At 40.0% G+C, this 26,065-nt stretch overlaps 1 protein-coding gene across 2 annotated transcripts in view; it reads left to right on the top strand.

Moving 5' to 3' along the window:
* dock1 (dedicator of cytokinesis 1) overlaps positions 1 to 26,065 on the top strand; it is a 744,225-nt gene that overhangs the window by 162,390 nt on the left and 555,770 nt on the right. The window contains exons 11-18 of one of the 2 annotated variants that reach the window (XM_068052738.1): positions 2,738 to 2,810; positions 6,660 to 6,802; positions 8,702 to 8,827; positions 13,084 to 13,208; positions 13,512 to 13,610; positions 13,712 to 13,784; positions 19,984 to 20,087; positions 20,229 to 20,412. In XM_068052738.1, coding sequence (XP_067908839.1) covers positions 2,738 to 2,810; positions 6,660 to 6,802; positions 8,702 to 8,827; positions 13,084 to 13,208; positions 13,512 to 13,610; positions 13,712 to 13,784; positions 19,984 to 20,087; positions 20,229 to 20,412 — 927 coding nt within the window. The remainder of the gene's footprint in view (positions 1 to 2,737; positions 2,811 to 6,659; positions 6,803 to 8,701; positions 8,828 to 13,083; positions 13,209 to 13,511; positions 13,611 to 13,711; positions 13,785 to 19,983; positions 20,088 to 20,228; positions 20,413 to 26,065) is intronic. The other variant, XM_068052739.1, reaches the window with a different exon arrangement.

Genomic DNA, 26,065 nt, shown 5'->3' with positions numbered 1-26,065 from the left:
ACCCCTTGTTTATCTCATCTGCCCTCCTCATGCCTGGACTTTGCATCTGCTCCTGAGGATGGTGATCCTTATTGCTACTCATACCTTACAAGTACCTTAATCCCATGTCCAGCTGTTGCCTTTCTTTCAGTCAACTGCACGCGGAAGGATTACTGGACCTCCCTTTGATGGCCCCATGATCCCCTCCGCTGACTGCGCATGCACAGACCACTTGCTTCACTGACTCTGCGCACCTGATGGCAACTGTGTGCCATTGTACGAGTGCACCTCTCAGCCATGCACCTTTTTATGGGTCCACCTATTTGAATGACGAGGCCATGACTGGCTCCCTGTCGTGTTGCCCCCTCCTACTTGGACTGTTCCAGATCCATCGTGTAACACGTGCCTTCCCATAAAAAGCAATCTGGCCCTTGATGAGTTGACAAGCTCGACAAACGTAATTGGCCATTGACCCAAATCAGGCAGGTTGCCGTGCCACATCATCCCCTCCTGAGCAAAATTGTCTACTGTTAGAACGGTGACGACAAACTGGCATGATGGCTGGCAATGTGGAATTATACACCTGCTTGCCTCCATTCCCGCCCCTGTATCGGTGTGAAAATCCTGCCCCTGGATTCTGATGCCCATATCTGAAATCTATGCACTTTCTCCAGGTAGTCAAATTTTATTTTACCATCTCAACATACACCCTAATTGAACAAAATTTATCCAAATACCATTGAGCTTCCGGGTGAAAACTATATCACATGAGAAAATTATTCCTTTGCTGTCAGTAAAGGATAGGTGGTTCTTCAACCATTGAACATTTTTTTCTGTTGGTTGGTATCCAAGCTACTTTAAGATATGAGATTAAGGCAGGCTAGAGGAGTGTCTATACCTCTCTGGAAGCTGTTTGGTCTAAAACTATACTAGATCAAGGCTAAAGCCAGTAAAAGGTGAGTGTTTAAATTTTTTATCCCCTCCTTGTCTCCTTCCAAATTCATTTTGTCCTTTGTCCTTTAGATCTGTATTCAGTTCGAGTTAAATAGCTTGCTTACAACTACTTCCATAACTCAGCCTTTAGCACTGGGTTCGCATGCTATTTTGATGTCACGGCAAAGTAGTTTTGGGCACATGTGTAAATGGTAATGGTGTCTGATCAAGTCAATTTGCAGACCACAAGATAAACTCTGCAGTTTGTGTTCCAAGACATAATGCTGCAGGATGAGACTTTGCCAGTACAGGAAGCAAAAAAAAAAATTAAATAGAAAATCTGTGCGAAGATGGTTGTACTTGGGGATATTCTTTTCAGTTCCTTAAATTTATCAAACTGCTGTGTGCATATGTGGTGATATCATTTCACGTACATAAATGCAATAAAATCAGCTGTCCTCATTACTGTTCAAACCTATAAAGTAGCATTGAGTCTTGGAGATACTGGTGTTACGGCCAAGTGGGTGATGACGTGCTTGTTCCCACTGTTCACCTCCCAACTGACCACAGCAAGTGTTTTTGTGATAAGAGTTTTAACCCTTTGTGCTTTATTTGTCAAATAAACAGACAGGACAGGTTTTCTTGTAGGTTTAAAACAGAAGATTAACCATTTATTGAACAGTGTTCATTCTCAAAATAGTCACAACCACATGCACTCACTCACTCACTCACTCAGGAAAAGAGTAGTGGTTTGAAATGAGGTAGGTGTTTGTGGTTCACGGTGAACTTGTTGCATCTTTTCAGAGAACGGCTTCTCTTTTAAAGTTGCTGGCCTGGGTGCTTGTATTTTTCGGGTGGTTAAGACTTCAGACTGGAGGCAGTGGTCACTTTCAGTTCTCTGCTGCACCAAGTTGAAGTGTAGAAGTCACAGCAGGGCTTCTTTCTTGTTTTGGCTGGTCTTTCCACAGCCACTGGCTGTACTTTCTGTTATGTTCTTGTGATCTTTCTTTCTAATTGGCTTTCTAAACCTCATGCAAGCTTGGGAGTGATTTGCTGTGCATTTGTTTGCTGGAGTTTAAATACATTGTTAAAGTCCCGAATTGCACTATGATGCCAAGGTACCCATGCAAAGCTCCATTGAAAACTGAGTTCCACATATGTCTTCATATCTTTTGAGTCCTTATATCGGTGTCGCTCTTTTTGTTGTACACTAAATACTTTTCAAAGCATAATGGTAGGGTGCCTAAAGCTGTAAGCAGTACTCCAAAACTGATCTCATCATTGATCTACTTGTGATTATAATCCAGCCTCCATTGAAAAGGATTTGTCTTCCCCATTGTGAGTTGCTACATCAGGGTTGGCTCATTGTTTCGAACATCTTTCTTTATTTCATTCAGCTAGGCTGTTGAGATCCAAGGCTGCTTGGGTATGTTAATCTGTTTTCCTTGTTGACAGTGGGAGTAGGGAGAATAAAAGAATAAAGTAATAAAGGCTAGATGTGCCGTTATTTTTCCCTTTGCAGGAGGACTAGGATAGCGTGATGTAGTTTTTTTCAATAAGTATATAAATCTGCAGCAGAGTCGAATGTATTTTGGTGTTCTATTTTTCTGATCTGGAGACATCAAGTCGGAGTCCAAGATGGTTCAATCCAAAAAAGTGATTATCTAAAAGGAATAAATTTGTGTAAGTGAGAGTGCTGAAACTCAGCTTGGTGTAACTGCCAGCTTGTGTATCATTAACTTTGTGCAAAATTTCCCACACTTTTCAAATAATTGCAAGTTTTTTTTTGGGTAAGACGACAGACATACTTTTCTTATTATTTCAGTTATGGATGTCACTGACATAATTACAGGGGAAGTGGATGATGAGGACAAACAGCACTTCATTCCATTCCAACCGTAAGTATTCTTAAGTCTTGATAGCTCACAATCTTTGGTCAAAATGTTTGCTGTCAGCAGGACTTAATTTATGTATTCTGTTGACCTAATCTGATCAAGAGGTAAGATCTTTATACTGTTTGAATTTAATGTGCATTTTGAATATTCAATCTTGTATCTTTGAAGATATTTGTAAGCTTTTGCATTTCAGTGCAATATCAGGTGATTGTTTTTTGTTGCTAGGCACATGACAAAATTATTGAAATTATTTCTTTTATGTTAATTCTCAAAAACTAAAATAGTGTATTTAATCTATGTTATGCTGTAGTTTGCTTTATAAGTCTATGTTGTCCTATATTGTAAAATTTTAGTTCAGCAGAAACTCTTTTATTCAAAATAAGGATGGAGAACTTTCTCAGGTGGATAACCTAGTATTTCCCAGCTTTCTTTTGCAGCATGTATGTTGCAGTAATATATAGGCATGGAAATGAAGATCACTAAAATACAAGTAACAAACAGAACATTTCCTTTTCTTGAATACAACAGTGTAATGAAATATAAATACTAGATTTGTAGTGATGCAATGTTTTGAGTAAAACTTTATCCTGTGAAAATTCTAGCAGGTGCTGAAAATTCAAGTGTGCAGAAGTTGATGTTTCTTGAAAAAGATTTTTTGTTTTTTGTAGTCTCCACACACTATTTCAAGCTGGCAGGCCAGGCAGATAACATATTTCAAGATAAAACCAAAAAGTGCTGGACATACTCAGCAGGTCTAGCAGCAGCTGTGGAGAGAGAAGCAAAGTTAACTTTTCAGATCAGTGACCTTTCATCTGAACTATGAAAGGTCACTGACCTGATACGTTGAGTTCTCGCCTGAAACCTGCACCTCTGCATTACTCACTTCATATTTAATGCATAGAATAAATAAAGTTGCAGATGATTTGTTATTTCAGCAAAACATATATGATCAATTTGAGGATGTTGACCAACTGGGAAAAATATTGATCACTTTTCTCTGAATTGTCATATCTGCTTATACCCCAGATTATATAGGATATTCTAAATGTTTTGGCTTTGTTAGAAGAGAATTAAATAAATAGGAATGCACACCTGAATAATTTTATAGAATAATTGCCCCATTATAAGATGATAGTGAAAATCTAGAAGTCTGATGGTTCGAATCTCAAATATTCAGGACCAAATGTTCCATCAAGCAATGACTGTCCATTGTCACATTAAGTTATTGATTATACACAAAATTATGACCTTTAAAAACCCATACTTACAAAGATAATTGAGACAATCTGATTTTATTAGGTGCTTTAAAAAAAACTTCATATTTGATTTGCTTGCAATAGACTACACTTCAATTTGATCTGGTTTATGCTGTATATGCAAATCTTTCCTTCCTTCCAACGTTCGGACCTCTGCATATTCTTGAGCTTATGATGTGTTTGTGTATTTCTTTATGACTATTGTAGCGTTATATGTCGAGCACTCTAGTTAAATGTCTTTTCTGTTTTTTTAAAATTTCCTTCTTATTTATACTATTATAAATCCTACCTGAAATATTGGACCCCATTTTAAGTTCAGCTGTCATTATGTTCTATTCAAGATCATTATGAATATCAAGGGGACATTATGTAGGAATGCTTTAAAATAGAAGTTGTTGAGGGCAGGATGGGGTGGGGTGGTGTGGTGGAGTTTGGGGGCGTGGGGGAGAGAGGTTCCACAACATTGACTTAATTTTCTTGCTGATTTACACAGAGGTGTTAACAGTTTTGTTTGAAAAAGTGCCAGTAGAATGATCAAAGAGAAGCATGCAGTTGGGAAGATGAAGATCTTAGAAACCAGATAAAAGTCCTGGCAAATGTAGTAACCAACCTGACAGCATTTGTTTTCTAAAGTGCTGGTATGATCTAAGGTGGCTTTAGTTTATTTGAAATATTAGGGCTTTGTCTAGAGTTGGGAAAAATATAGATTTTGTGTTGAAGTTGCAAATTAGCTAACAAAAAAATAAGTATAATGGAAAATACAGTATACTCTAACTGGACATATCTCAAGGTAGGAAATATTACTGAGTGGAAGTATGGCAGGAATTGTTTGAGTCCTTTGCTTTTCACAGTCTTGAAATTATGTTTATAACATAGTTGGTTAAAGTTTATTAATCATAAGCTGCAGAAGAGCAAGTTGTGTCTGGCAACAGAGAGGAAGCAGATTTTAAACGTGGCAGATAATAAATATTTGTCCACATAGAATACTATGTTGCAAGGAACTTATTTGGCATGTAAGTGGACAATCCTCTTAAAAGTGTCAGCACAGTGTAGACCAGACCATCAGTTAACCATGGAAACCATATATGAAACAAAGTCTAAGGAGTAGTGTTATAGGTATCTTTGTTTTCCTCTACCTCTCTGCAGTGAACTACCTTTCAAAATATTTGGGGTGTTTCTGATTCTCTGCCTGTACAGTAGTCTCATTATTATAGAGTCATTGCACCTGATTTGTGGAAGGTAGAATCAGCTTTCGAGGGTTTGCCTGAAAAGTAACGTATTTAAGGAGGGAAAAAATGAATGAAATAATTTATTACCTAGTACTGTGGAAGTGTGAGGGTGTAAACTTGATTAAACAAGATCTAGAACATTGTTCAATATTGTGCATGAAACATGGGAATGGAACAGAATTGAGTATTTGCAGTATTGATGAAATGGATGCAGGTGAATGGACCTTTCTTTGTATATAGTTTTGTGATCAAATGTTCAAAGAACAAAACAATTGATGCTGCAACGTAAAGTAGTATGTTCAAGACAATTATATAAGATTGAATTCTCTTCAGAGTGGCTGAATTTTAGTGGCTTGCCATTGAATGAAGAATTTAAAAAAAGACTCAGTGTGGCAGTGGGGAAGAAGTTTCAAAACAATGTTTCCTACTGAAACCTTTTATTTAGTACCTTTCTCTGATTACTCATAAACTGAGGGATGACATTTTTTAAAGATATAACTCACAAAACTATCTCTGTACTTAATGGCTATTCAACACTTGCTCATACTTAGTGACATTAGCTTTGACATCTTGGAGTAGAAGTGTAAAATAGCACAATAACTTTCATTAAATGTTGCCAGTTCATTTATTATATTATCCCTATTGTAGCTTAATGTTGTCATCACAATAAAAGGCTTGATTGTCTGGATAGTTTGGGCTAGTTGGCCACTTAAAAAAAAATAATATTGTAATGTTAAAATTAATTAATTTATAACATTCTACAAATGTAGGCCAATCTAAATTATGTGTAATCTCTTAGTATATTTTATTAAATTTAAAATGCATCTTCACATGATATTTTAAAATAACATGTTTTAGTCCATGGGCAATTAAACCTAGACTCTTTAGAGGTAATTTTGGCTTTATACTCTTCGCCCAACTTAACTTCAATGGAAAAGAAAATCGGGTGTGGTGTATAATAGGCTTCTGATCTGGTGTCATCCGTGTTCAAATTTCTGTTTCTCTCCCCTTTCTTCCTATCTCAATTAACTTTAGGAGGGCTCCATTATATTATGAAAGCACTCTTGTACACATTACACTGTATTTTTGGTCATTTCACTATACTACTGGGGAAGGGCTTAAGGTAATGCATGAAGGTGTTGGTAATAGTAATGCAGATTTGCATTTATTCTTGTGCAATCAGCACTTTCTTGATTAATAATCTTCCTATGTCTTTCTTGTTATCCATCTGTCCTGTCCCTTGCGTTGGCTGATGATAACCATTTGTTGCATCTATGCAATATATTTTGTGTCCCCTTGTACTGTGACTTCTGGTTTGTGTGGCCCTTCTGTTTCCTGTGGTGTTGGTCGTATTGTGCATCCTCCAGGCTAGCATTGGATGACGCCATTCGACACAAGCAGCTGAACATATCATCCCGTTTTTCACCCAGGGTAGCAGGGGAGAATGACTTCCTTCAGACTGTGATCAATAAAGTCATTGCTGCCAAGGAAGTAAACCACAAGGGTCAAGGTAAGTGCTGTTTTGTTACAAAATATGATTGAGAGAGATTAAAATATCCTTTACTTGAACAGAGCATTCTGAATTTTTTGAACATTGCTCTATCTTTAGCAAAATAAGGTACAAGATGGGAAGATCTCATCAAATCACTCACTGTAAAAGGAACGTTTCCTATTATACCAGTGTGCAGTTTTTTTTATGCCAGAGGAAGGCTGATATAAGTAAAATTGCAGCTTTATTTTTACTGTGGGCCGATGTTGAATAGGACCTGGATTGAATCTGTTCAAAACAGAGGGTACTTTCTCTTGGGGTTGCAGTTCCTTGCAGTGAAAGGCTAGTGTCTTAATTCACTTCCATCACCTGGTCACTGTATTCTTCAAATTTACTATTATAGCTAGGTGGAGTTCAAATCTTAGTCTTTTGATACAGAGGAGGAATAAACACAATTTTGTCAAAATGGCACGTGAAATATTGGAAAGGTTTATAGCCAAGTATGATGTATATTCATGATTTTAATATGTCATCCTTGTACTGGAAATGGAGGGTTGACAACTAATCACATTATGTCCGGTAGTCCAGACAGTGGAAGAAATAAACAAATGCAATAAGCAGCATTCGAACGATCTTAAATGGCTCATTATCACCCATGGAGCTAATCGTTTTCACAATTCTGACTATAGAGGGGAAAAATCTATTCCACTACAGAATTATATAGGCTTACAGAAATGTCAACATGACAAATTTAGGCCACCTTAAATATTCTGATTTGATTTGTACTGATTTATATTGCTAATCTCCCATTTGCCCTTCAGAATATGACTTGCATCAATTAATAAGGCAGTTGGTTTCCAATGCTACACACTTTCATGTACTTAGTGTTCTTGATGGACAAGGATTTTCATTACATATATTTGCCAAAAAAAAATCAGAAAATATAACTCCATACATTTATATACAAAGAATTAGGAGAGTACACCGTCCTTACTCGCAAGCTCATTTCAAAAATATTTCAATTTTTCTCTCATTTAATACTAACAAGATTTTTAAAAATTCTTTCATGGGACGTGGGTGTCACTGGCAAGGCCAGCATTTGTCGCCCATCCCTAATTGCCTTTGACAACGGAGTGGCTTCCTAGGCTATTTCAGAGGGCAATTAAGAGTCAACCACGTTGCTGTGGGTCTGGAGTCACGTGTACGCCAGACAGTTAAGTACGGCAGATTTCCTTGCCAAAGGACTGTAGTGAACCAGATGGGTTTTTTTTAATGACAATCGATGATAGTTTCATGGCACCATTACTGAGAATAGCTTTCAATTCCAGATTTCTTTTTATTAGTTGGATTTAAATTCCACCAGTTGCTGTGGTGGGATTTGAACCCCTGTCTCCAGGACATTAGCTTGGGCCTCTGGACTCCCTAGTTCAGTGACATTACCACTGCGCCATTGAAATGTACCCAACTCTGAAAAGGCCCTCCCTTACAGGGGTTTGTCTGTACATGTTTTGGAAAAAGTCCTTTAAATATAGTTTTGTCCATTTTGGTACCTTTTTTTGATTGTAGAAACTCCAGTTGCTTTATTATATTCCTCAGTTTGTGAAATTACCTAGCTGTACTTTTATCCAAAATGGCCCCCATCTCAACTCCAGGCCCCATCTCTGCTTGTTTTTGAACACCACTTTATTTGGAAGGATATGGTAGAAACATTTGTAGATTGAATTTCTTACCTGCAGTTCATAAAACTCTGTACTATGAATAAAACATATTGGCGAACAATTATTGTCCCTCGGAATTCAACTGTGGTATCACTGAATTTTAAAAGCTAGTTCCTTTTCCACTGTGAAGATAAATTGTCTGATCTAGTAGATGAAAGTTTGAAGAGTGATTTTTTTTTTGGTATCTATTTTATTCACCTAGGTTTGTGGGTGACAATGAAACTGTTGTTAGGTGATGTTCATCAGATTCGAAAAGAATTTCCACATCTAATTGACAGAACTACAGCAGTTGCAAGAAAAATGGGTTTCCCTGAAATAATAATGCCTGGTGAGTTTGATATCAAGTGATTTAATTATCGTAACCTGTCTGTATTTTTGCTCACTGTAAACATTAACATTAAAAGCAAGTAATGTGGAATGAAATGGCAGTGTGTTTTTAATTTCATTGCAATGACCAATTTATCGTCCCTGGTTTTTATATTTTCTAGTTAAATAGCAAAACCAGTGCCACTTTGTAATGCAGAGAAATAGTTGTTTGGTTGGTTTCTTTGCACTGCAGGTTTAGGAGCAGGGAGATACAAAATTTAGGTGTTACAGTGCCAAAACTGGTGGGAAAGTATAATTACAGTGACAGGTTTTCCTAGGCAGTTTCCATTATAAATATGGGCATGGGAATTCATAATGGCAAAGCTGACAGAAAAATCTGATGAAAATTCAACATCAGCAATTAAGAGTTTGCATACAGGAAGTATTCACAGATGCAAGATTTTTAATGGATGTAATATTTACAGTAGATATTAGACTGTGCTCCCTCCCTGAATATGGAAATAATAAAGTTTGCAATATCTGTGCACAATAACTATTTTCCATCAAGTTATTTTCTTAGCAACCACATGACCTACCTGGCCTGACCTAATTTCTTTGATAGTTCCAGACCAACATTTTGATTAAAGCACTCCAGGTTAATACAAATGTAGTTGTTGGGGCTTTGTGGTTTTCCAGAATTGTGAAATAAATTTTCAAATAATCAGGAGCATTACTGAGCAAATCAGAATTTGTGTTTGTGTTTGAATTGTGTAGCCCAGCTGCTTCCTCTCACAATTGCCTGGAAACAACTGAACAGGTGTCATTGCAACATTAGGTTAGACTGGGATGTGTTATCTGAGTACAGTTAGATTTTGAGTCCTCATGTACTGTGACTGTATTTAAGAAGCCAATACCAAGTTAAAACTAGACATAAATGTTTCATTTTTGTTGTGGGAAGTCCAGGGGCTCCCTAAAGAACCCCTCCCCCCCTTTCTCCTACCATTGGGTGAAGAACATAGAACAAACGAATTAGGAGCAGAAGTAGGCCATTCGGCCTCTTGAGCCTGCTCCGCTATTTAATAAGATCATGGCTGATGTGTTTGTGTTTCAAATTCCACGCTCCCATCTACCCCCGATAACCTTTGATTCCCTTGTCTAACAAGGATCTTATCTACCTCCGCCTTAAAAATATTCAGTGACCGCGCCTACACCACCTTCTGAGGCAGAGTTCCAAAGTCACACAACCCTCTGAGAGAAAACATTTCTCCTCATCTCCGTCCTAAAAGGGCGACCCCTAATTTTAAAACAGTGCCCCCTAGTTCTCGACTCACCCACAAGAGGAAATATCCTTTCCATATCCACCTTGTCAAGACTGTTCAGAATCTTATATACTTCAGTCAAGTCTCCCTTCACTCTTCTAAACTACAGTGAAAACAAGACCAGTCTGTCCAACCTTTCCTCATAAGACAACCCGCTCATTCCAGTTTATCAATCTAGTAAACCTCCTCTGAACCGACTCCAACGCATTTACATCCTTCCTTAAATAAGGAGACCAAAACTGCACACAGTATTTGAGATGTGGTCTCACCAATGCCCTGTATAACTGAAGCATAACATCCTTATTTTTATTTGCAGTTCCTTTCTTAATAAAGGATAGCATTCCATTAGCTGCCTTTATTACTTGCTGTACCTGCATACTAACCTTTTGTGACTCATGCAGTATAACACCTAGATCCCTCTGCACCCCGGAATTCTGCAGTCATTTTTTGTTTAAGAAATACTCTACATTTTTATTCTTCCTGCTAAAGTGAGCAACTTCTCATTTTCCCACATAATACTCCATCTGCCAGATTTTTGCCCACTCGTTCAACCTATCTATATTGGTCTGCAACCTCCTTATGTCCTCTTCACAACATACTGTCCTACCTATTTTGTGTCATCTGCAAATTTAACTACCATGCCTTCGCTCCCCTCATCTGAGTCATTGATATAAATTGTAAAGAGTTGAGGCCCCAACACAGACCCTTGCAGGACTCTACTCGTAACATCCTGCCACTCAGAAAAGGACCCATTTATGCATACCCTCTGTTTTCTGCCAGCCAGCCAGCCAATCTTCGATCCATGCTAATATGTTAACCCCTACACCATGCGCTCCTACGTTGCTCAATAACCTTTTATATGGCACCTTGTCAAATGCCTTTTGGAACTCCAAGTACAGTATGTCAATGGGCTCTCCTTTATCTACAGCGCATGTTACTCCTTCAAAGAACTCCAATAAATTGGTTGAACATGATTTCCCTTTTACAAAACCATGTTGACGATTCTCGATTAACTTGAGTTTTTCTAAGTGCCCAGCTCTTACCTCCTTCATGATCAATTCTAAAACCTTTCCCACAACAGATGTCAAGCTAACTGGTCTATAGTTACCTGTTTTCTGCCTCTCCCCCTTCTTGAATAGAGGGGTTGTATTTGCTACTTTCCAGTCTGATGGAACCTTTCCAGAATCTAGCAAATTTTGAAAAATTAACACCAACGCATCTACCATCTCATTAGTCACCTCTTTTAAGACCGTAGGATGAAGTCTTTGAGGACCTGGGACTTGTGAGTCCGCAGCTTCATCAGTTTTCTCAATACCGCTTCCCCGGTGATAGTAATTTCACCAAGTTTCTCTCTTCCTTCCATCTCCTGATTTACAGCTATTACTGGAATGTCTTTTGTATCCTCTGTAGTGAAGACAGAAGCAAAATATTTGTTCATTTCATCTGCCATTTCCTTATTATCTACTATTAACTCCCCATTCTCACTCTAAAGGACCAACACTCACTTTACTTACCCTTTTCCTTTTTAAATACTGTAGAAACTCTTGTTATCCGTTTTTACATTTCTAGCTACATTCCTCTCGTACTCTAATTTCTTTCTCCTGATTACCCTTAGTCATTCTCTGCTGTTATTTAAATTCTGACCAATCATCTGACCTGTCGCTCATCTTTGCACAATTATATGCTTTTTCCTTAACTTCTTTAATTAACCACGGATGGTGGATCCTCCCCTTCGAATTTTTCTTTATAGTAGGAATATATTTATTGGTATTCTGAAATATCCCCTTAAATGTCTGCCACTGCTTCTCTATTGATCAATCTCCTAGCCTAGTAACCCAGTTCACTTCAGCTAGATCAGCTTTCATGCCCACATAGTTCCCCTTAGTTAGTTTATGGAGTTTCTGTTGCTTAGCATCAATTGACACTTGAGGATCTTGTATAGAGATAGGAACTATTGGTTCAAAGGAGGGCCAGATATGAATTAGCAACTTGAAAAACATCTGATTCCATATTGAGGGCTGGCTTAGTGACCCAGGCTTCTCAGAAGTTGGTAATATCTATCTTTCCTCCTCATATCCAAGAGAATTGGATTATAATCTGTTGGATTACAGGATTGGAAAAATGATGGTCTTGTAATGAATGTTGCTAGAACAAGAGCATGCATTCTGCTTATTGGGAGTTCATGCTTCTGCAGTTCACATGTATCATCTACAGGAATGTTGTTTGACGAATTCTTTGATATCCAAGTTTGACCTGGCTGATGCAACCGTTTATTTAACAGAATCTTAGATTTGACCCGCACTTTGTAGTGAACCGACATTATTTTGTTTGACATGCAGATCAATCTGTTTTCAGATTGTATCCGTCATCATGCGAAAAATTGTTTGAATTTCAGTTGTCTCATGAGTTAAGGTTTTGAGGCTTTATCTGCTGCCTCAGATTTCTTCAGTTGGAAGAAACTTGCTTCATCAATGCAAGTTGAATTATAGCTTTTTCTGGATAACTCATCACTTGATAAGACCTGGAAAATTGTGCAGTATATCCTACAATTACAACCTGGTAGCATAGGGTCTTCCCAAAGAAGGTCATACCCCACCACTGGTGCCGTTGTTTAAAACGTGATTTTCCCTGTATTTTGAAAAGCTCAATCTTTACTTCAAAAGCTGCTACTTGGTGTTTTCCTCAAATAATCTTCTAACCAAATGTTGCTTGACCTACTTTTGAAATTTTGTGGTTTTAATGCTACTTTTGCTGGTAGGAGGATTAAAAGTATGTGGAGTTTACTTACCCCTTGTGTGCTGATGGCAGTTCTAATTTGCATTTAAAAGTTACTTTCAAATGATCATATCTCCAGTTGTAAATAATTAGAAATAATACAGGAAAATAATTTTTCTTTTACCTACAAAGATCTTAAAAACATGAAATATTTAAGAATTCTTATCCTTATTTCCTCACCAAGGTGATGTTCGTAATGACATCTATGTTACACTAGTGCTAGGGGAGTTTGACAAAGGCAACAAAACAACTTCCAAGAATGTGGAGGTCACAATGATGGTATATGATGAAGAAGGCAAGCGTTTGGAGGTATGACTGTTGTGGATGATATAACTCTGGGGCTGATAGCATGTTGGGCTGATATGTATGGAACAGTTAATATTTTCCAGAATTAATTCTTGTGCTGTGTTTTTCGTATTTAACAATTATTGTTATTTCAACTCTGTCCTCATGTGAAATATATCCTGAACATTGGATGGTGCTGAGCATGAATTTCATGTAATTGCCTCAGTCTTGCATAAATTTTGTCTTGAATGTTATTCAGTAATTTTTCAATTCCTGAAATGTATTCTGTTTATAAAACTATTGATATTTTCTTCTTGTTTTTAAAAGAATGTAATTTTTCCTGGTGCGGGAGATGAAGGTATCTCTGAATATAAATCGGTTATTTACTATCAAGTGAAGCAGCCCCGTTGGTATGAGACGGTAAAGGTATGTCCTCTGTGGATGAGCTGGAATTGCAAAAGTTAAAACAAGCCCAGGAACAGTGTTTGTAAACTTTAGCTTGCATATCTATTGGTCTTATTTTGTAGGTGGCAATTCCTATTGAAGATGTAAATCGTAGCCATTTGAGGTTCACATTCCGACATCGATCATCTCAAGATTGTAAGTACATCAGCAAATTTTTATTTTATAAAATGCGCTAAACAATGAAGCTACTTTTTTTTTGCATTTATTTATGACAAACCTGCCCTTTAAGCATAATTAAAAACCTTTTGTAGGCAGTATTTTGAAAACCGTGATGCCGTTATTATGATTTGGGCTTCCTTTCCATATTTATATTTGCAGAAGTTGGCGTCCATGTGATCAGAATCTTGACCTTGTGTATTAACCATCAAGGGTGTAGTATGCCCAAGGTGAACAATTAACACTTTTAATGTTGGTTTGCACATATAACCTCAACTCCTGATCTCTCCAAAAGTGGCGGAAAATAACATGCTGACAGATCATATGGTTCAGGCAGAAAATTCAGTAATTAATGTTTATTAGGAGACAAAATAGCACACATTTTTTTTTTATTCATTCATGGGAATTGGGTGTCACTGGCTAGGCCAGCATTTATTTCCCATCCCTAATTGCCCTTGAGAAGGTGGTGAGCTGCCTTCTTGACCTGCTGCAGTCCATGGGAGGTAGGTACACCCACAGTGCTGTTAGGGAGGGAGTTCCAGGATTTTGACCCTGCGACAGTGAAGGAACGGTGATATAGTTCCAAGTCAGGATGGTGTGTGACTTGAGGGGAACTTGCAGGTGGTGATGTTCCCATGCATTTGCTGCTCTTGTCCTTCTAGTTGGTAGAGGTCATGAGTTTGGAAGGCGCTGTTTAAGGAACTTTGGTGTGTTGCTGCAATACATCTTGTAGATGGTACACACTGCTGCCACTGTGCGTCGGTGGTGGAGGGAGTGAATGTTTGTAGATGGGGTGCCAATCAAGCGGGCTGCTTTGTCCTGGATAGTGTCGAGCTTCTTGAGTGTTGTAGGAGCTGCACCCATCCAGGCAAGTGGAGAGTATTCCATCACACTCCTGACTGTCTTGTAGATGGTGGACAGGCTTTGGGGAGTCAGGAGGTGAGTTACTCGCCTCAGGATTCCTAGCCTCTGACCTGCTCTTGTAGCCATGGTATTTATATGGCAACTGCAGTTCAGTTTCTGGTCAATGGTAGCCCCGAGGATGTTGATAGTGGGGGATTCAGTGATGGTAATGCCATTGAATGTCAAGGGGAGATGGTTAGATTCTCTCTTGTTGGAGATGGTCATTGCCTGTCACTTGTGTGGTGCGAATGTTACTTGCCACTTATCAGCCCAAGCCTGGATATTGTCCAAATCTTGCTGCATTTCTACACGGACTGCTTCAGTATCTGAGTCGTCACGAATGGTGCTGAACATCCCCACTTCTGACCTTATGATTGAAGGAAGGTCATTGGTGAAGCAGCTGAAAATGGTTGGGCCTAGGACATTACCCCGAGGAACTCCTGCAGTGATGTCCTGGAGCTCAGATGATTGACCTCCAGCAACCACAACCATCTTCCTTTGCACTAGGTGTGACTCCAACCAGCAGAGAGTTTTCCCCCTGATTCTCATTGACCTCAGTTTTGCTAGGGCTCCTTGATGCCATACTCTGTCACATGCTGCCTTGATGTCAAGGGCAGTCATTCTCCGCTCACCTCTGGAGTTCAGCTCTTTTGTCCATGTTTGAACGAAGGCTGTAATGAGGTCAGGAGCTGAGTGGCCCTGGCGGAACCCAAACTGAGCGTCACTGAGCAGGTTATTGCTAAGCAAGTGCCGCTTGATGGCACTGTTGATGACACCTTCCATCACTTTACTGATTGAGAATAGACTGATGAGGTAATTGGCCAGGTTGGACTTGTCCTGCTTTGCTTTGTCCTGCTTTTTGTGTACAGGACATACCTGGGCAATTTTCCACATTGCAGGGTAGATGCCAGTTTTGTAGCTGTATGGAACAGTTTGGCTAGGGGCATGGAACGTTCTGGAGCACAGGTCTTTTGTACTATTGCCGGAATATTGTTAGGGCCCATAACTTCTGTAGTATCTAGTGCCTTCAGTCGTTTCTTGATATCACACGGAGTGAATTGAATTGGCTGAAGTCTGGCATTTGTGATGCTGGGGACTTCAGGAGGAGGCCAAGATGGATCATCTACTCGGCACTTCTGGCTGAAGATTGTTGCAAATTCTTCAGCCTTATCTTATGATGGCTCCCCCATCATCGAGGATGGGGATATTTGTGGAGCCACCTCCTCCAGTTAGTTGTTTAATTGTCCACCACCATTCTTGGCTGGATGTGGCTGGACTTTAGAGCTTAGATCTGATCTGTTGGTTATGGGATCGCTTGACTCTGTCTATCGTATGCTGCTTACGCTGTTTGGCATGCAAGTAGTCCAGTGTTGTAGCTTTACTTGGTTGACCCGTCATTTTGAGGTATGCTTGGTGCTGCTCCTGGCATGCCCTCCTGCACTCTTCATTGAACCACGGTTGGTCTCCTGGCTTGATGGGAATGGTGGAGTGGGGGACATGCCAGGCCATGAGGTTACAGATAGTGGTTGAATACAATTCTGCTGCTGCTGATGGCCCACAGTGCCTCATGGATGCTCAGTTTTGCATTGCTAGATCTGTTCGAAATCTATCCCATTTAGTACGGTGGTAGTGCCACACGACATGATGGAGGGTATCCTCAATGTGAAGGTGGAACTTTGTCTCCAGCAGGACTGTGCAGTGGTCACTCCTGCAAATACTATCATGGACAGATGCATCTGCGGCAGGCAGATTGGTGAGGACGAGGTGAAGTATGTTTTTCCCTCTTGTTGGTTCCATCACCACCTGCCGCATACCCATTCTAGCAGCTATGTCCTTTAGGAATTGGCCTGCTCGCTCAGTAGTGGTGCTACCGAGCCACTCTTGGTGATGGACATTGAAGTCCTCCACCCAGAGTGCATTCTGTGCCCTTGCCACCCTCGATGCTTCCTCCAAGTACTGTTCAACATGGAGTAGTACTGACACATCAGCTGAGGGAGGGCGGTAGGTGGTAATCAGCAGGAGGTTTCCTTGTCCATGTTTGACCTGATACCATGAGACTTCATGGGGTCCAGAGTCGATGTTGAGGACTCCAAGGGCAACTCCCTCCCGATGCCACTGTGCCGCCACCTCTGCTGGGTTGATCCTGCCGGTGGGACAGGACATACCCGAAGCTGGTGAGGGCAGTGTCTGGGACATTGTCTGTCAGGTATGATTCCGTGAGTATGACTATGTCAGGCTGTTGCTTGACTAGTCTGTGGGACAGCTCTCCCAACTTTGGCACAAGCCTCTAGATTTTAGTAAGGAGGACTTTGCAGGGTCGACAGGGCTTGGTTTGCCATTGACGTTTCCGGTGCCTAGGTCGATGCCAGGTGGTTCATCTGGTTTCTTTTTTTTTGACTTCTTAGTGGTTAGATACAACTGAGTGGCTTGCTAGGCCATTTCAGAGGGCATGTAAGAGTTAACCACATTGCTGTGGGTCTAGAGTCGCATGTAGGCCAGATCAGGTAAGGACAGCAGATTTCCTTCCCTAAATGACATGAGTGAACCAGATGGGTTTTTACAACAATTGACAATGGTTTCATGGCCATCATTAGACTAACTTTTAATTCCAGATTTATTAATTGAATTCAGATTCCACCTTTTGCTGTGGTGGGATTTGAATCCATGTCCCCAGAGCAATACCCTGGGTAATACAGTAGCAGATTTAGATAAGTTACAGTACTTCACTTAACAGTATCTGTTCCAAAAAAATGTTGATAAATCACCAGTATCATTCTGAAGTAAATATTTTATATTTGAACTGCGCTTATTTGATTTAAAGCTTTTGTATGTAAAATGCTTGACAGCGTTCACTATAGCATCTGGCTTGTATAGAGATGCTGCAAGAAATGAACTTACAAGAAAAGACTCCAGTCTCAGTTTTATCAGGTGAGGTGAGAGTGATTGCTCTTGATATCAAGGCAGCAGTGGTGTGTCATCAAGGAGCCTTAGCCAAATTGAAGTCAATGGGAAACCGGGGAAAAACTCTCCACTGGTTGGAGTCATACCTTGCACAAAGGAAAATCTTTGTGGTTGGTGGAGGCCAATCATCTCAGCCCAGGGCATTGATGAAGGAGTTCCTTTGGGTTTTGTCCTAAGCCCAGCCATCTACATCTGCTTCATCAATGACCTTCCCTCCATCATAAGGTCAGAAGTGAGGATGTTCGCTGATGATTGTACAATGTTCAGTACCTTTTGCAACTCCTTGGATACTGAAGCAGTCGGGTCTATATGCAGAAAGACCTGGACAACATTTGCGCCGCACAAGTACCAGGCAATGATGCTCTCCAGCAAGACAGAATCTGACCGTCTACCCTTGACATTCAATGGCATTACCATCACTGAATTTCCCATTGACCAGGAACTGAACTGGAGTAGCCATATAAATACCATGGCTACAAGAGCAGGCCAGAGGCTGGGAATTCTGCAGTGAGTAACCCACTTTGTGTCTCCCCAAAGCCTATCCACCATCTACAAGGCACAAGTCAGGAGTGTGATGGAATACTCTCCACTTGCCTGGATGAGTGTAATTCCAACAAGTCAGGAAACTTGACACCATCTAGGACAAAGCAGCCCGCTTGATCAGCACCCCATCCACCAGCTTAAACATTCAGTCCCTGTGCCACGGATGCACAGTGGCAGCAGCATGTACCATCTACAAAATGCACTGTGGCAACTAACCACGCCTCCTTCAACAGCACCTTCCAAACCAGTGACCTCTTAGACCTAGAAGGACAAGGGCAGCAGACACGTGGGAACACCACCATCTGCAAGTTCCCTTCTAAGACTCGTATCATCCTGTCTTGGAAATATATCGCCGTTCCTTCACTGTTGCCAGATCAAAATCCTGGAACTCCCTTCCTAACAGCACTGTGGGTGGACCCACACCAGATGGACTGCAGCGGTTCAAGAAGGCAGCTCACCACCACCACCTCAAGGGCAATTAGGGATGGGCAGCAAATGCTGGCCTTGCCAGTGATGCCCACATCCCATGAAACAAATTTAAAAAAAAACCTCTCAAATATATCTCTCTCTTAGTGCTCTAAGGTGGGACAAAAGGAAGATTAAGAAAACATACTTACTGATCAAAACTGCTGATTAAAAGAGTTCATAGGTTTTCATACAATTTTCATATCTTTACAACAAAACAACACACTCACATTGGGTGAAAGTCTCCCCTCCCTGCCTCTGCCTCTCTTGATGGTCTCCAACACAGATAATATTGTCTGCAATCAGACAGCAGGCAAGTGATAGCCTAGTTAATTATTTTTAATCACTTAGATGTACTTTACGACTCCTGATACTTGCTAGGCAACATGTCAGCTTTGTCCTGTTACATTTATGTTTGTTTAAGAAATGAAACTATTTTAACTTGGATGTGTTTCCCACGGTGCTCTCAAAAGTAGACATGAGAAGATAAAATTGTTATGTCCTGGCAACCTATAAATTCCAATTTAAAAAAAAAAGTAACATTCAGGCCTGAAACAGGATATATCTCCATCATTCACAGTCATTTTGTTCAATAAAAATACTTTTTAGAACAATTGAATATGAAATTGTTGTGCAAACAAGCATTTGGTTTATACAGCCGCAAGGCATGGAAACTCCTGCCAGCAGACGTCTGAGAGTTGAAGTGTGGACCAGAAAATTATTTCAGAAAGTTGCTGAATTTCTGCCTTCTCCACAACTCTTCTTCCATAGCCTAAGTAGTGCACTTAATTCCCCCTTCACACAAGGCCATTAGAAGCTGAACAGATTCTTATCTGTTGGAAGGGGAACCTCACTAAACAGCAGCATGACATTACTGCCCCATCTCACCACACTACTGAATTTGCCAAAGTACAGGATCATGGTTGCCACCTTTGTGTCCATCCAGGCCCCTAAGTACAATGCGACAGTCTCTGAACAGAAATTGTTTAACTGCATCAATAAAATTAGAAACCCTGTTTGGAAAGCTAATTTTTCAAAAGAAGAAAAATGTTGCTTTTGGGATTACAGATTTTCCTCCATCAAATGCAGATCACAATTTCTCGGTTTTAAATAGTTGCCTCTTTTTCTACAGTACTAATCCAATACATAAAGATAAGGCCTGTGCTTAGCACACGGCAGTTCTTTTAGTTGTAAAATTTATATTGTGTTTGGTGAATGTAGGCATGTGTGCTTACTTTGGTGTTTGCTGAAGTGTTTCATATATCACAAAAAATATTTAAAATTCAGTGGTTCCTTCTTTGTTTAGCTAAAGACAAATCTGAGAAGATATTTGCATTGGCATTTGTGAAGCTCATGAGGTATGATGGAACCACACTAAGAGATGGAGAACATGACCTAATTGTATACAAGGTATGTTGGTTTGTAATGGTATATGTGCACACATTGATACCACTGAAGAGGCTTAAAAGCTGGATAATCTTATAAAAGTTGTGCTTTTAATATATATATTGAAATATAGCACATTATAGAGTCTAATTTTTTTTTTAACAGTGGGATGCCAAAAAACTGGAAGATGCATCACCATATTTAAATCTGCCAGCAACTAAACTGGCACTTGAGGAGAAAGGCTACACAATGACTGGGAAAAATATGCACAGTTTTGGAAACTTTGCCATCAGCAAGGACTCATTTCAAATTTCCACTTTGGTGTGTTCGACGAAACTCACACAGAATGGTAAGATATTGAGAGGAGAAAAAATGACTTGCATGTTAACTGTGCTGCTCAGTTTAGAAAGTGGTGGTTTCTAACCAGATCATACTTGTTATGGTTAGTTTTCAGCATATTGACTTTCTTCCACTAACTTTTTTTTAACATCTATAACTTTTCTTTATCTTGCCTCCAGATTTTTCCACAAAAATAGATCATTGGGATTGTTGGATTGCTAGGAGTATAGAATGTGGAAATGTGTAGAACTAAGATTTTTTTTTTAAACACCACTGAGTTTGGAGACAAATTTCCAGGCCCTGCTGATTTTCTGGTTTGATTTAATTTTCTCTGAATAAACCAAACCATTCAATTTTATGATTTTAGAATGGAAAAAAAATGCTTGTTACCCAGGCTTAAACAATAGCCCATGAACTATTTGAAAACATTGGATTTTTGTATAGCTCTAGTCAAGTAGGGAGGGGTCTTTTCCCTTTTCCCTCTCCTTGTTTGACCACAACAGGTTTAATTCTTTCTTAAAGTGGATGTATTGGCCAATTCAGTAGGTGTTTGATTGCTATGATAATAACAAGAACCAATTGGGCAGGTTTTCTTGAGTTTAACAAAGAAAGATTTATTGTACCTAAATCGAATGAATGAAGATAATAAACTATGTGCCAACGTCCAGTCACACACGCACTAGAGGTTTACACACACAAGTAGGTTACAGAGTGGGGAAAGGTAGATTGTATGATTTAGAGTCCATAGAAAAAAGGGGGATACAGTCTGTGGCGTTTGGTGATTCAGCTGACTTCTGGATGAATTCCGTGGTCCTGAGGCTTTTTGTTTGAAGAGGTAGATGACTCTTTCGGTGGGTCGCGTGGCGACAGCGATGCGGATGATTTCATCCAACAGGGTTTCTGATTGTAGCTGGAGTATTCAAAGTTGGTCAGTCAACAGGCAGAGCTCGAAGCTTGAAAGCTGAAATGGAGAGAGGGAGAGAGACGGATCCCTACTTGGGTCTGCACGTGTCAGAGTCCACAAGCATCTCCTTGCTGCTGCAGAGAAACACAAGCTTAAACCACAGATGGGTCAGGGCTTGTCACATGACAGTCACCCAGTGATTCAAATATGGTCACAGTGTTTCTCTTGCTAAAAAGAACAGATAGTTCCCATAAACTTCCTGGGTCTTGGTTCTTGCTGGGATGAGCAACCATTTCATCTCCACCTCACAGGCCTTGCAATGCAGGATACAGTGTTGCAAAAATGAGGTGGCCATCTTAAACTACTAGCAAAGTCATTTTTTAAATCTGTTTTTTAAATTTCTTCAAAAAGTATAAATTCAGATCTCCATTCAATGGATTAAAGAAAATTATCATTCAACAAAGCAAGTTGGTGTGACAGTATCAAAATTAAAATTTTCAAAAAATTATCACGATTGATATGAGTTAAGAAATATGGCATAATTGGAGGCACGTTAACACTCCAGTATATTGTGCCACAGAATATACTAACAGTTCACCACATGCTGAGTTCATAATCTTAACAATGTTCTTTCGAAGAACTGAGTGGAGGCAATAAGTGCTTCTCCATAGAGAGGCAAGAAAAATTGAAATGGCAGTTATTAGAATCTGCGAGTCACTTTTGGAAGCTGCCTATAGAATAATAATTCCATATTTTTGATTTGGCTGCAGCAGGTACATAATGAGGGGATCTTCAATTTAAAAAAAATGTATTTTACTGATTTACCAGCTAGAAACAAAAAATTTCAGTCTCTTCTAGCTATCTGAACACTTTAATATTTATTCAACTGCCTGCAATTCCTGTAAGAGTAATATATAATTTGTTTGATAAAGGCAAAATGGCAACCTGCTGGAAATCTGAAATAAAAAAAGCAAATGCTGGAAATACTCAACAGTCCACGCAGTATCTGTGGAGAGAGAAAGAAAGTTAATGTTTCAGGTTGATGACCTTTTGTCAGAACTTGTTTGGGAGATGTGTTTTGACAGTTTTAAAGGAATTCACTTTTCAGAGGGTTAACATTGAGCGATGCTGAAATGAAAAATATTTATATTCAAAAAGGCAACTCTTTATCAAGATAACCTATGGTTACATTTGGATTTTGATAAACCGCTTTATAGCTAATTTTTAATAATGTCTCATGTCCCTGAGCAATTGTGACACAAATTATTGAAACAGGTGAAATTGGTTGAGAAAATTTCATACATGTAAGTGATTTCTGGGCTGGAGAGGAACTTGGAGTGGGAGGGGAAGGATCCAGTTGTCGTGGTCCACGTAGATACCAACGACATAGGTAGGACTAGGAAAGAGGTTCTGCTGAGGGACTACGAGCAGCTCGGGGCTAAATTAAAAGGCAGAATGACAAAGTTAATAATCTCTGGATTACTACCTGAGCCACGTGCAAATTGGCATAGGATAAATAAGATTAGAGAGGTAAACGCGTGGCTCAAAGATTGGTGCAGGAGAAATTCATTGGGCACTGGCACCAGTACTGGGGAAGGAGAGAGCTGTTCCGTTGAGACGGGCTGCATTTGAACCATGCTGGGACCAGTGCCCTGGCAAATCGTATAACTAGAGTTGTAGATAGGACTTTAAATGAATTAGTAGGGGGGAGGGTTCAATTGAAAGGAAATTTAAAAAATCAAAAAGGAACGAGAGAGCAGAGGTGCAGGTGAAAGAGGCGAACAGTAATCAAAGTATGACAGGAAAGGGCAGAAAATATACGCAGAAGAGTGCAGCAGAAATTAGAACCAGAATGAATAATAATGGTAAAAAGTCAAAGCTTAAGTCTCTTTATCAGAATGCACACAGCCTTTGTAACAAGATAGATGAGTTGATGGCACAAATAAAAATTAATGAGTATGACTTGATAGCTATTGCAGAGACGTGGTCGCAAGGTGACCAAGACTGGGAACTCAATGTGCAAGGGTATTCGACATTCCAGAAAAATAGGCAAAAAGGAAAAGGAGGTGGGGTAGCTTTGTTAATAAAGGAAGGTATCCGTGTGGTGGTGAGTAGTGATATAGGTGCAATAGATCGTGATGTAGAATCAGTTTGGGTGGAAATTAGGAATAGCAAGGGGAAGAAGTGAAGGGTGGGAGTTGTCTACAGGTCCCCAAAGAGTTGCCTCAATGTAGGACAAAGTATAAATTGGGAAATAATGGAGGCGTGTAAGAAGGGTGCTACAATTGTCATGGGTGATTTTAATCTGCACATTGGACAAATCAGATTGTCAAAGGTAATATGGAAGCCGAATTTGTAGAGTGCATCACTTACTTAGAGAAATACGTTGCAGAACCTACCAGGGAACAGGCTATTTTAGATTAGATTAGAGATACAGCACTGAAACAGGCCCTTCGGCCCACCGAGTCTTTGCCGACCGTCAACCACCCATTGAGACTAATCCTACACTAATCCCATATTCCCACCAAACATCCCCACCTGTCCCTATATTTCCCTACCACCTACCTATACTAGTGACAATTTATAATGGCCAATTTACCTATCGACCTGCAAGTCTTTTGGCTTGTGGGAGGAAACCGGAGCACCCGGAGAAAACCCACGCAGACACAGGGAGAACTTGCAAACTCCACACAGGCAGTACCCAGAATCGAACCCGGGTCCCTGGAGCTGTGAGGCTGCAGTGCTAACCACTGCGCCACTGTGCCGCCCTAGTAAGGTGTAATGAGGTAGGATTAATAAGAGATATCGTAGTTAAGGATCCTCTAGGGGGTAGCGATCACAACATGGTAGAATTTCAAATTAGTTTGAGGGCGAGCAAATCGGGTCTCAAACGAGTGTCCTCAACTTAAACAACGGCAATTACAGAGGTCTGAAGAAAGAGTTGTCTAAAGCAGACTGCGAAAATAGACTAAGGGGAAGGTCAGTGGATGAGCAGTGGCAGACATTTAAGCAGATATTTCATAACGCCCAGCAAAAGGTTATCCCGGTCAAAAAGAAGGACTTGATGAGAAGGATGAACCATCCGTGGTTAACAAAAGAAGAGTATCCAATCAAAAACTAAGGCATACAAAGTGGCGAAAACTAGTGGTAGGCCAAAAGATTGCGAATTTTTTAGGAAGCAGCAGCGGATGACTAAAAAGTTAATAAAAAGGGAGAAAATTGATTATGAAAGTAAATTGGCAAGAAATATAAAAACAAACAGCGAGAGCTTCTACGGGTGTATAAAAAGAGAGTAGCTAAAGTGAGCGTGGGACCCTTGGAAGATGCGACTGGAAAATTGATAACGGGGAACAGGGAAATGGCAGATAATTTAAACCAATATTTTGCATCGGTCTTCACAGTGGAGGACACTATAAACATCCCACAGATATCCGATAAGCAAGGAGCTAATGGGAGGAAAGATCTTGTAACAGTCTCTATCACGAGGGACAAAGTATTTGACATACTAATGGGACTAAAGGCAGACAAGTCGCCAGGACCTGATGGCCTGCATCTGAGGGTTTTAACAGCAGTGGCTGCAGAGATAGTGGAGGCATTGGTCGAAATATTCCAGAACTTATTGGATTCGGGGAGGGTCCCAGTGGATTGGAAAACCGTAGGACATTTAGAAAAGCTTAACGCATCAAACAGAGTCAACATGGTTTTGGGAAAGGGAAATCATGTTTGACAAATTTTCTAGAGTTCTTTGAGGGTATAACAAGCAGAGTTGATAAAGGGGACCCAGTAGCATATTTAGATTTCCAGAAGGCATTCGATAAGATGCCACATAAAATATTATTGCACAAGATAGGAGCTCACGGTATTGGGGGTAATGTATTAGCATGGATTGAGGATTGGTTAACTCACAGAAGACAGAGAGTTGTGATTAATGGGTCTTTTCAGGTTGGAAAGACGTAACAAGTGGAGTGCCACAAGGATCAGTCCTAGGGACTCGATTATTTACTATCTATATTAATGACTTGGAGGAGGGGGCAGAGTGTAATATATCCAAATTTGCTGACGATACAAAAATAGGTGGGAGGGCATGTCATGATGAAGACATAAGGAATCTGCAAGGGGATATAGATAGGTTGAGTGAGTGGGCAAAAACTTGGCAGATGGAGTTTAATGTAGGAAAGTGTGAGGTCATGCACTTTGGTAGGAGAGAGACTTAAATGGAGAGAGACTTCAAAAAGTGCAGTACAGAGGGATCTGGGTGTTCTTGTGCATGAAACACAAAAAGTTAGCATGCAGGTGCAGCAAGTAATTGAGAAGGCAAATGGAATTTTGGCCTATATTGCTAGGGGGTTGGAGTTTAAAAATAGGGGAGCCTTGTTACAACTGTACAGGATGTTGGTAAGATCGCACCTGGAGTACTGTGTACAGTTTTGATCCCCATATTTAAGAAAGAATATATTGGCATTGGAGGCAGTTCAAAAGAGATTCACTAGGCTGATTCCTGGGATGAAGGGGTTGACTTATCAAGAACGGCTAAACAGGATAGGCCTTTATTCATTAGAGTTTAGAAGAATGAGGGGTGATTCTATTGAAACATACAAGATTCTGAGGGGCCTTGTCAGGGTAGATGTTGAGGAGATGTTTCCACAAGTGGGGAAAATCTCAAACTAGGGGACTTATAAGGGGACACTCATTTAGCACTGAAATGCGAAGGAATTTCTTCTCTCAGAGGTTAGTGAATGTCTGGAATTTTCTACCCCAG

This window comes from Heterodontus francisci, chromosome 20, assembly GCF_036365525.1.
Source record: "Heterodontus francisci isolate sHetFra1 chromosome 20, sHetFra1.hap1, whole genome shotgun sequence".
Lineage (NCBI taxonomy): Eukaryota > Metazoa > Chordata > Chondrichthyes > Heterodontiformes > Heterodontidae > Heterodontus > Heterodontus francisci.
This window is presented reverse-complemented; position numbering and strand designations above follow the sequence as displayed.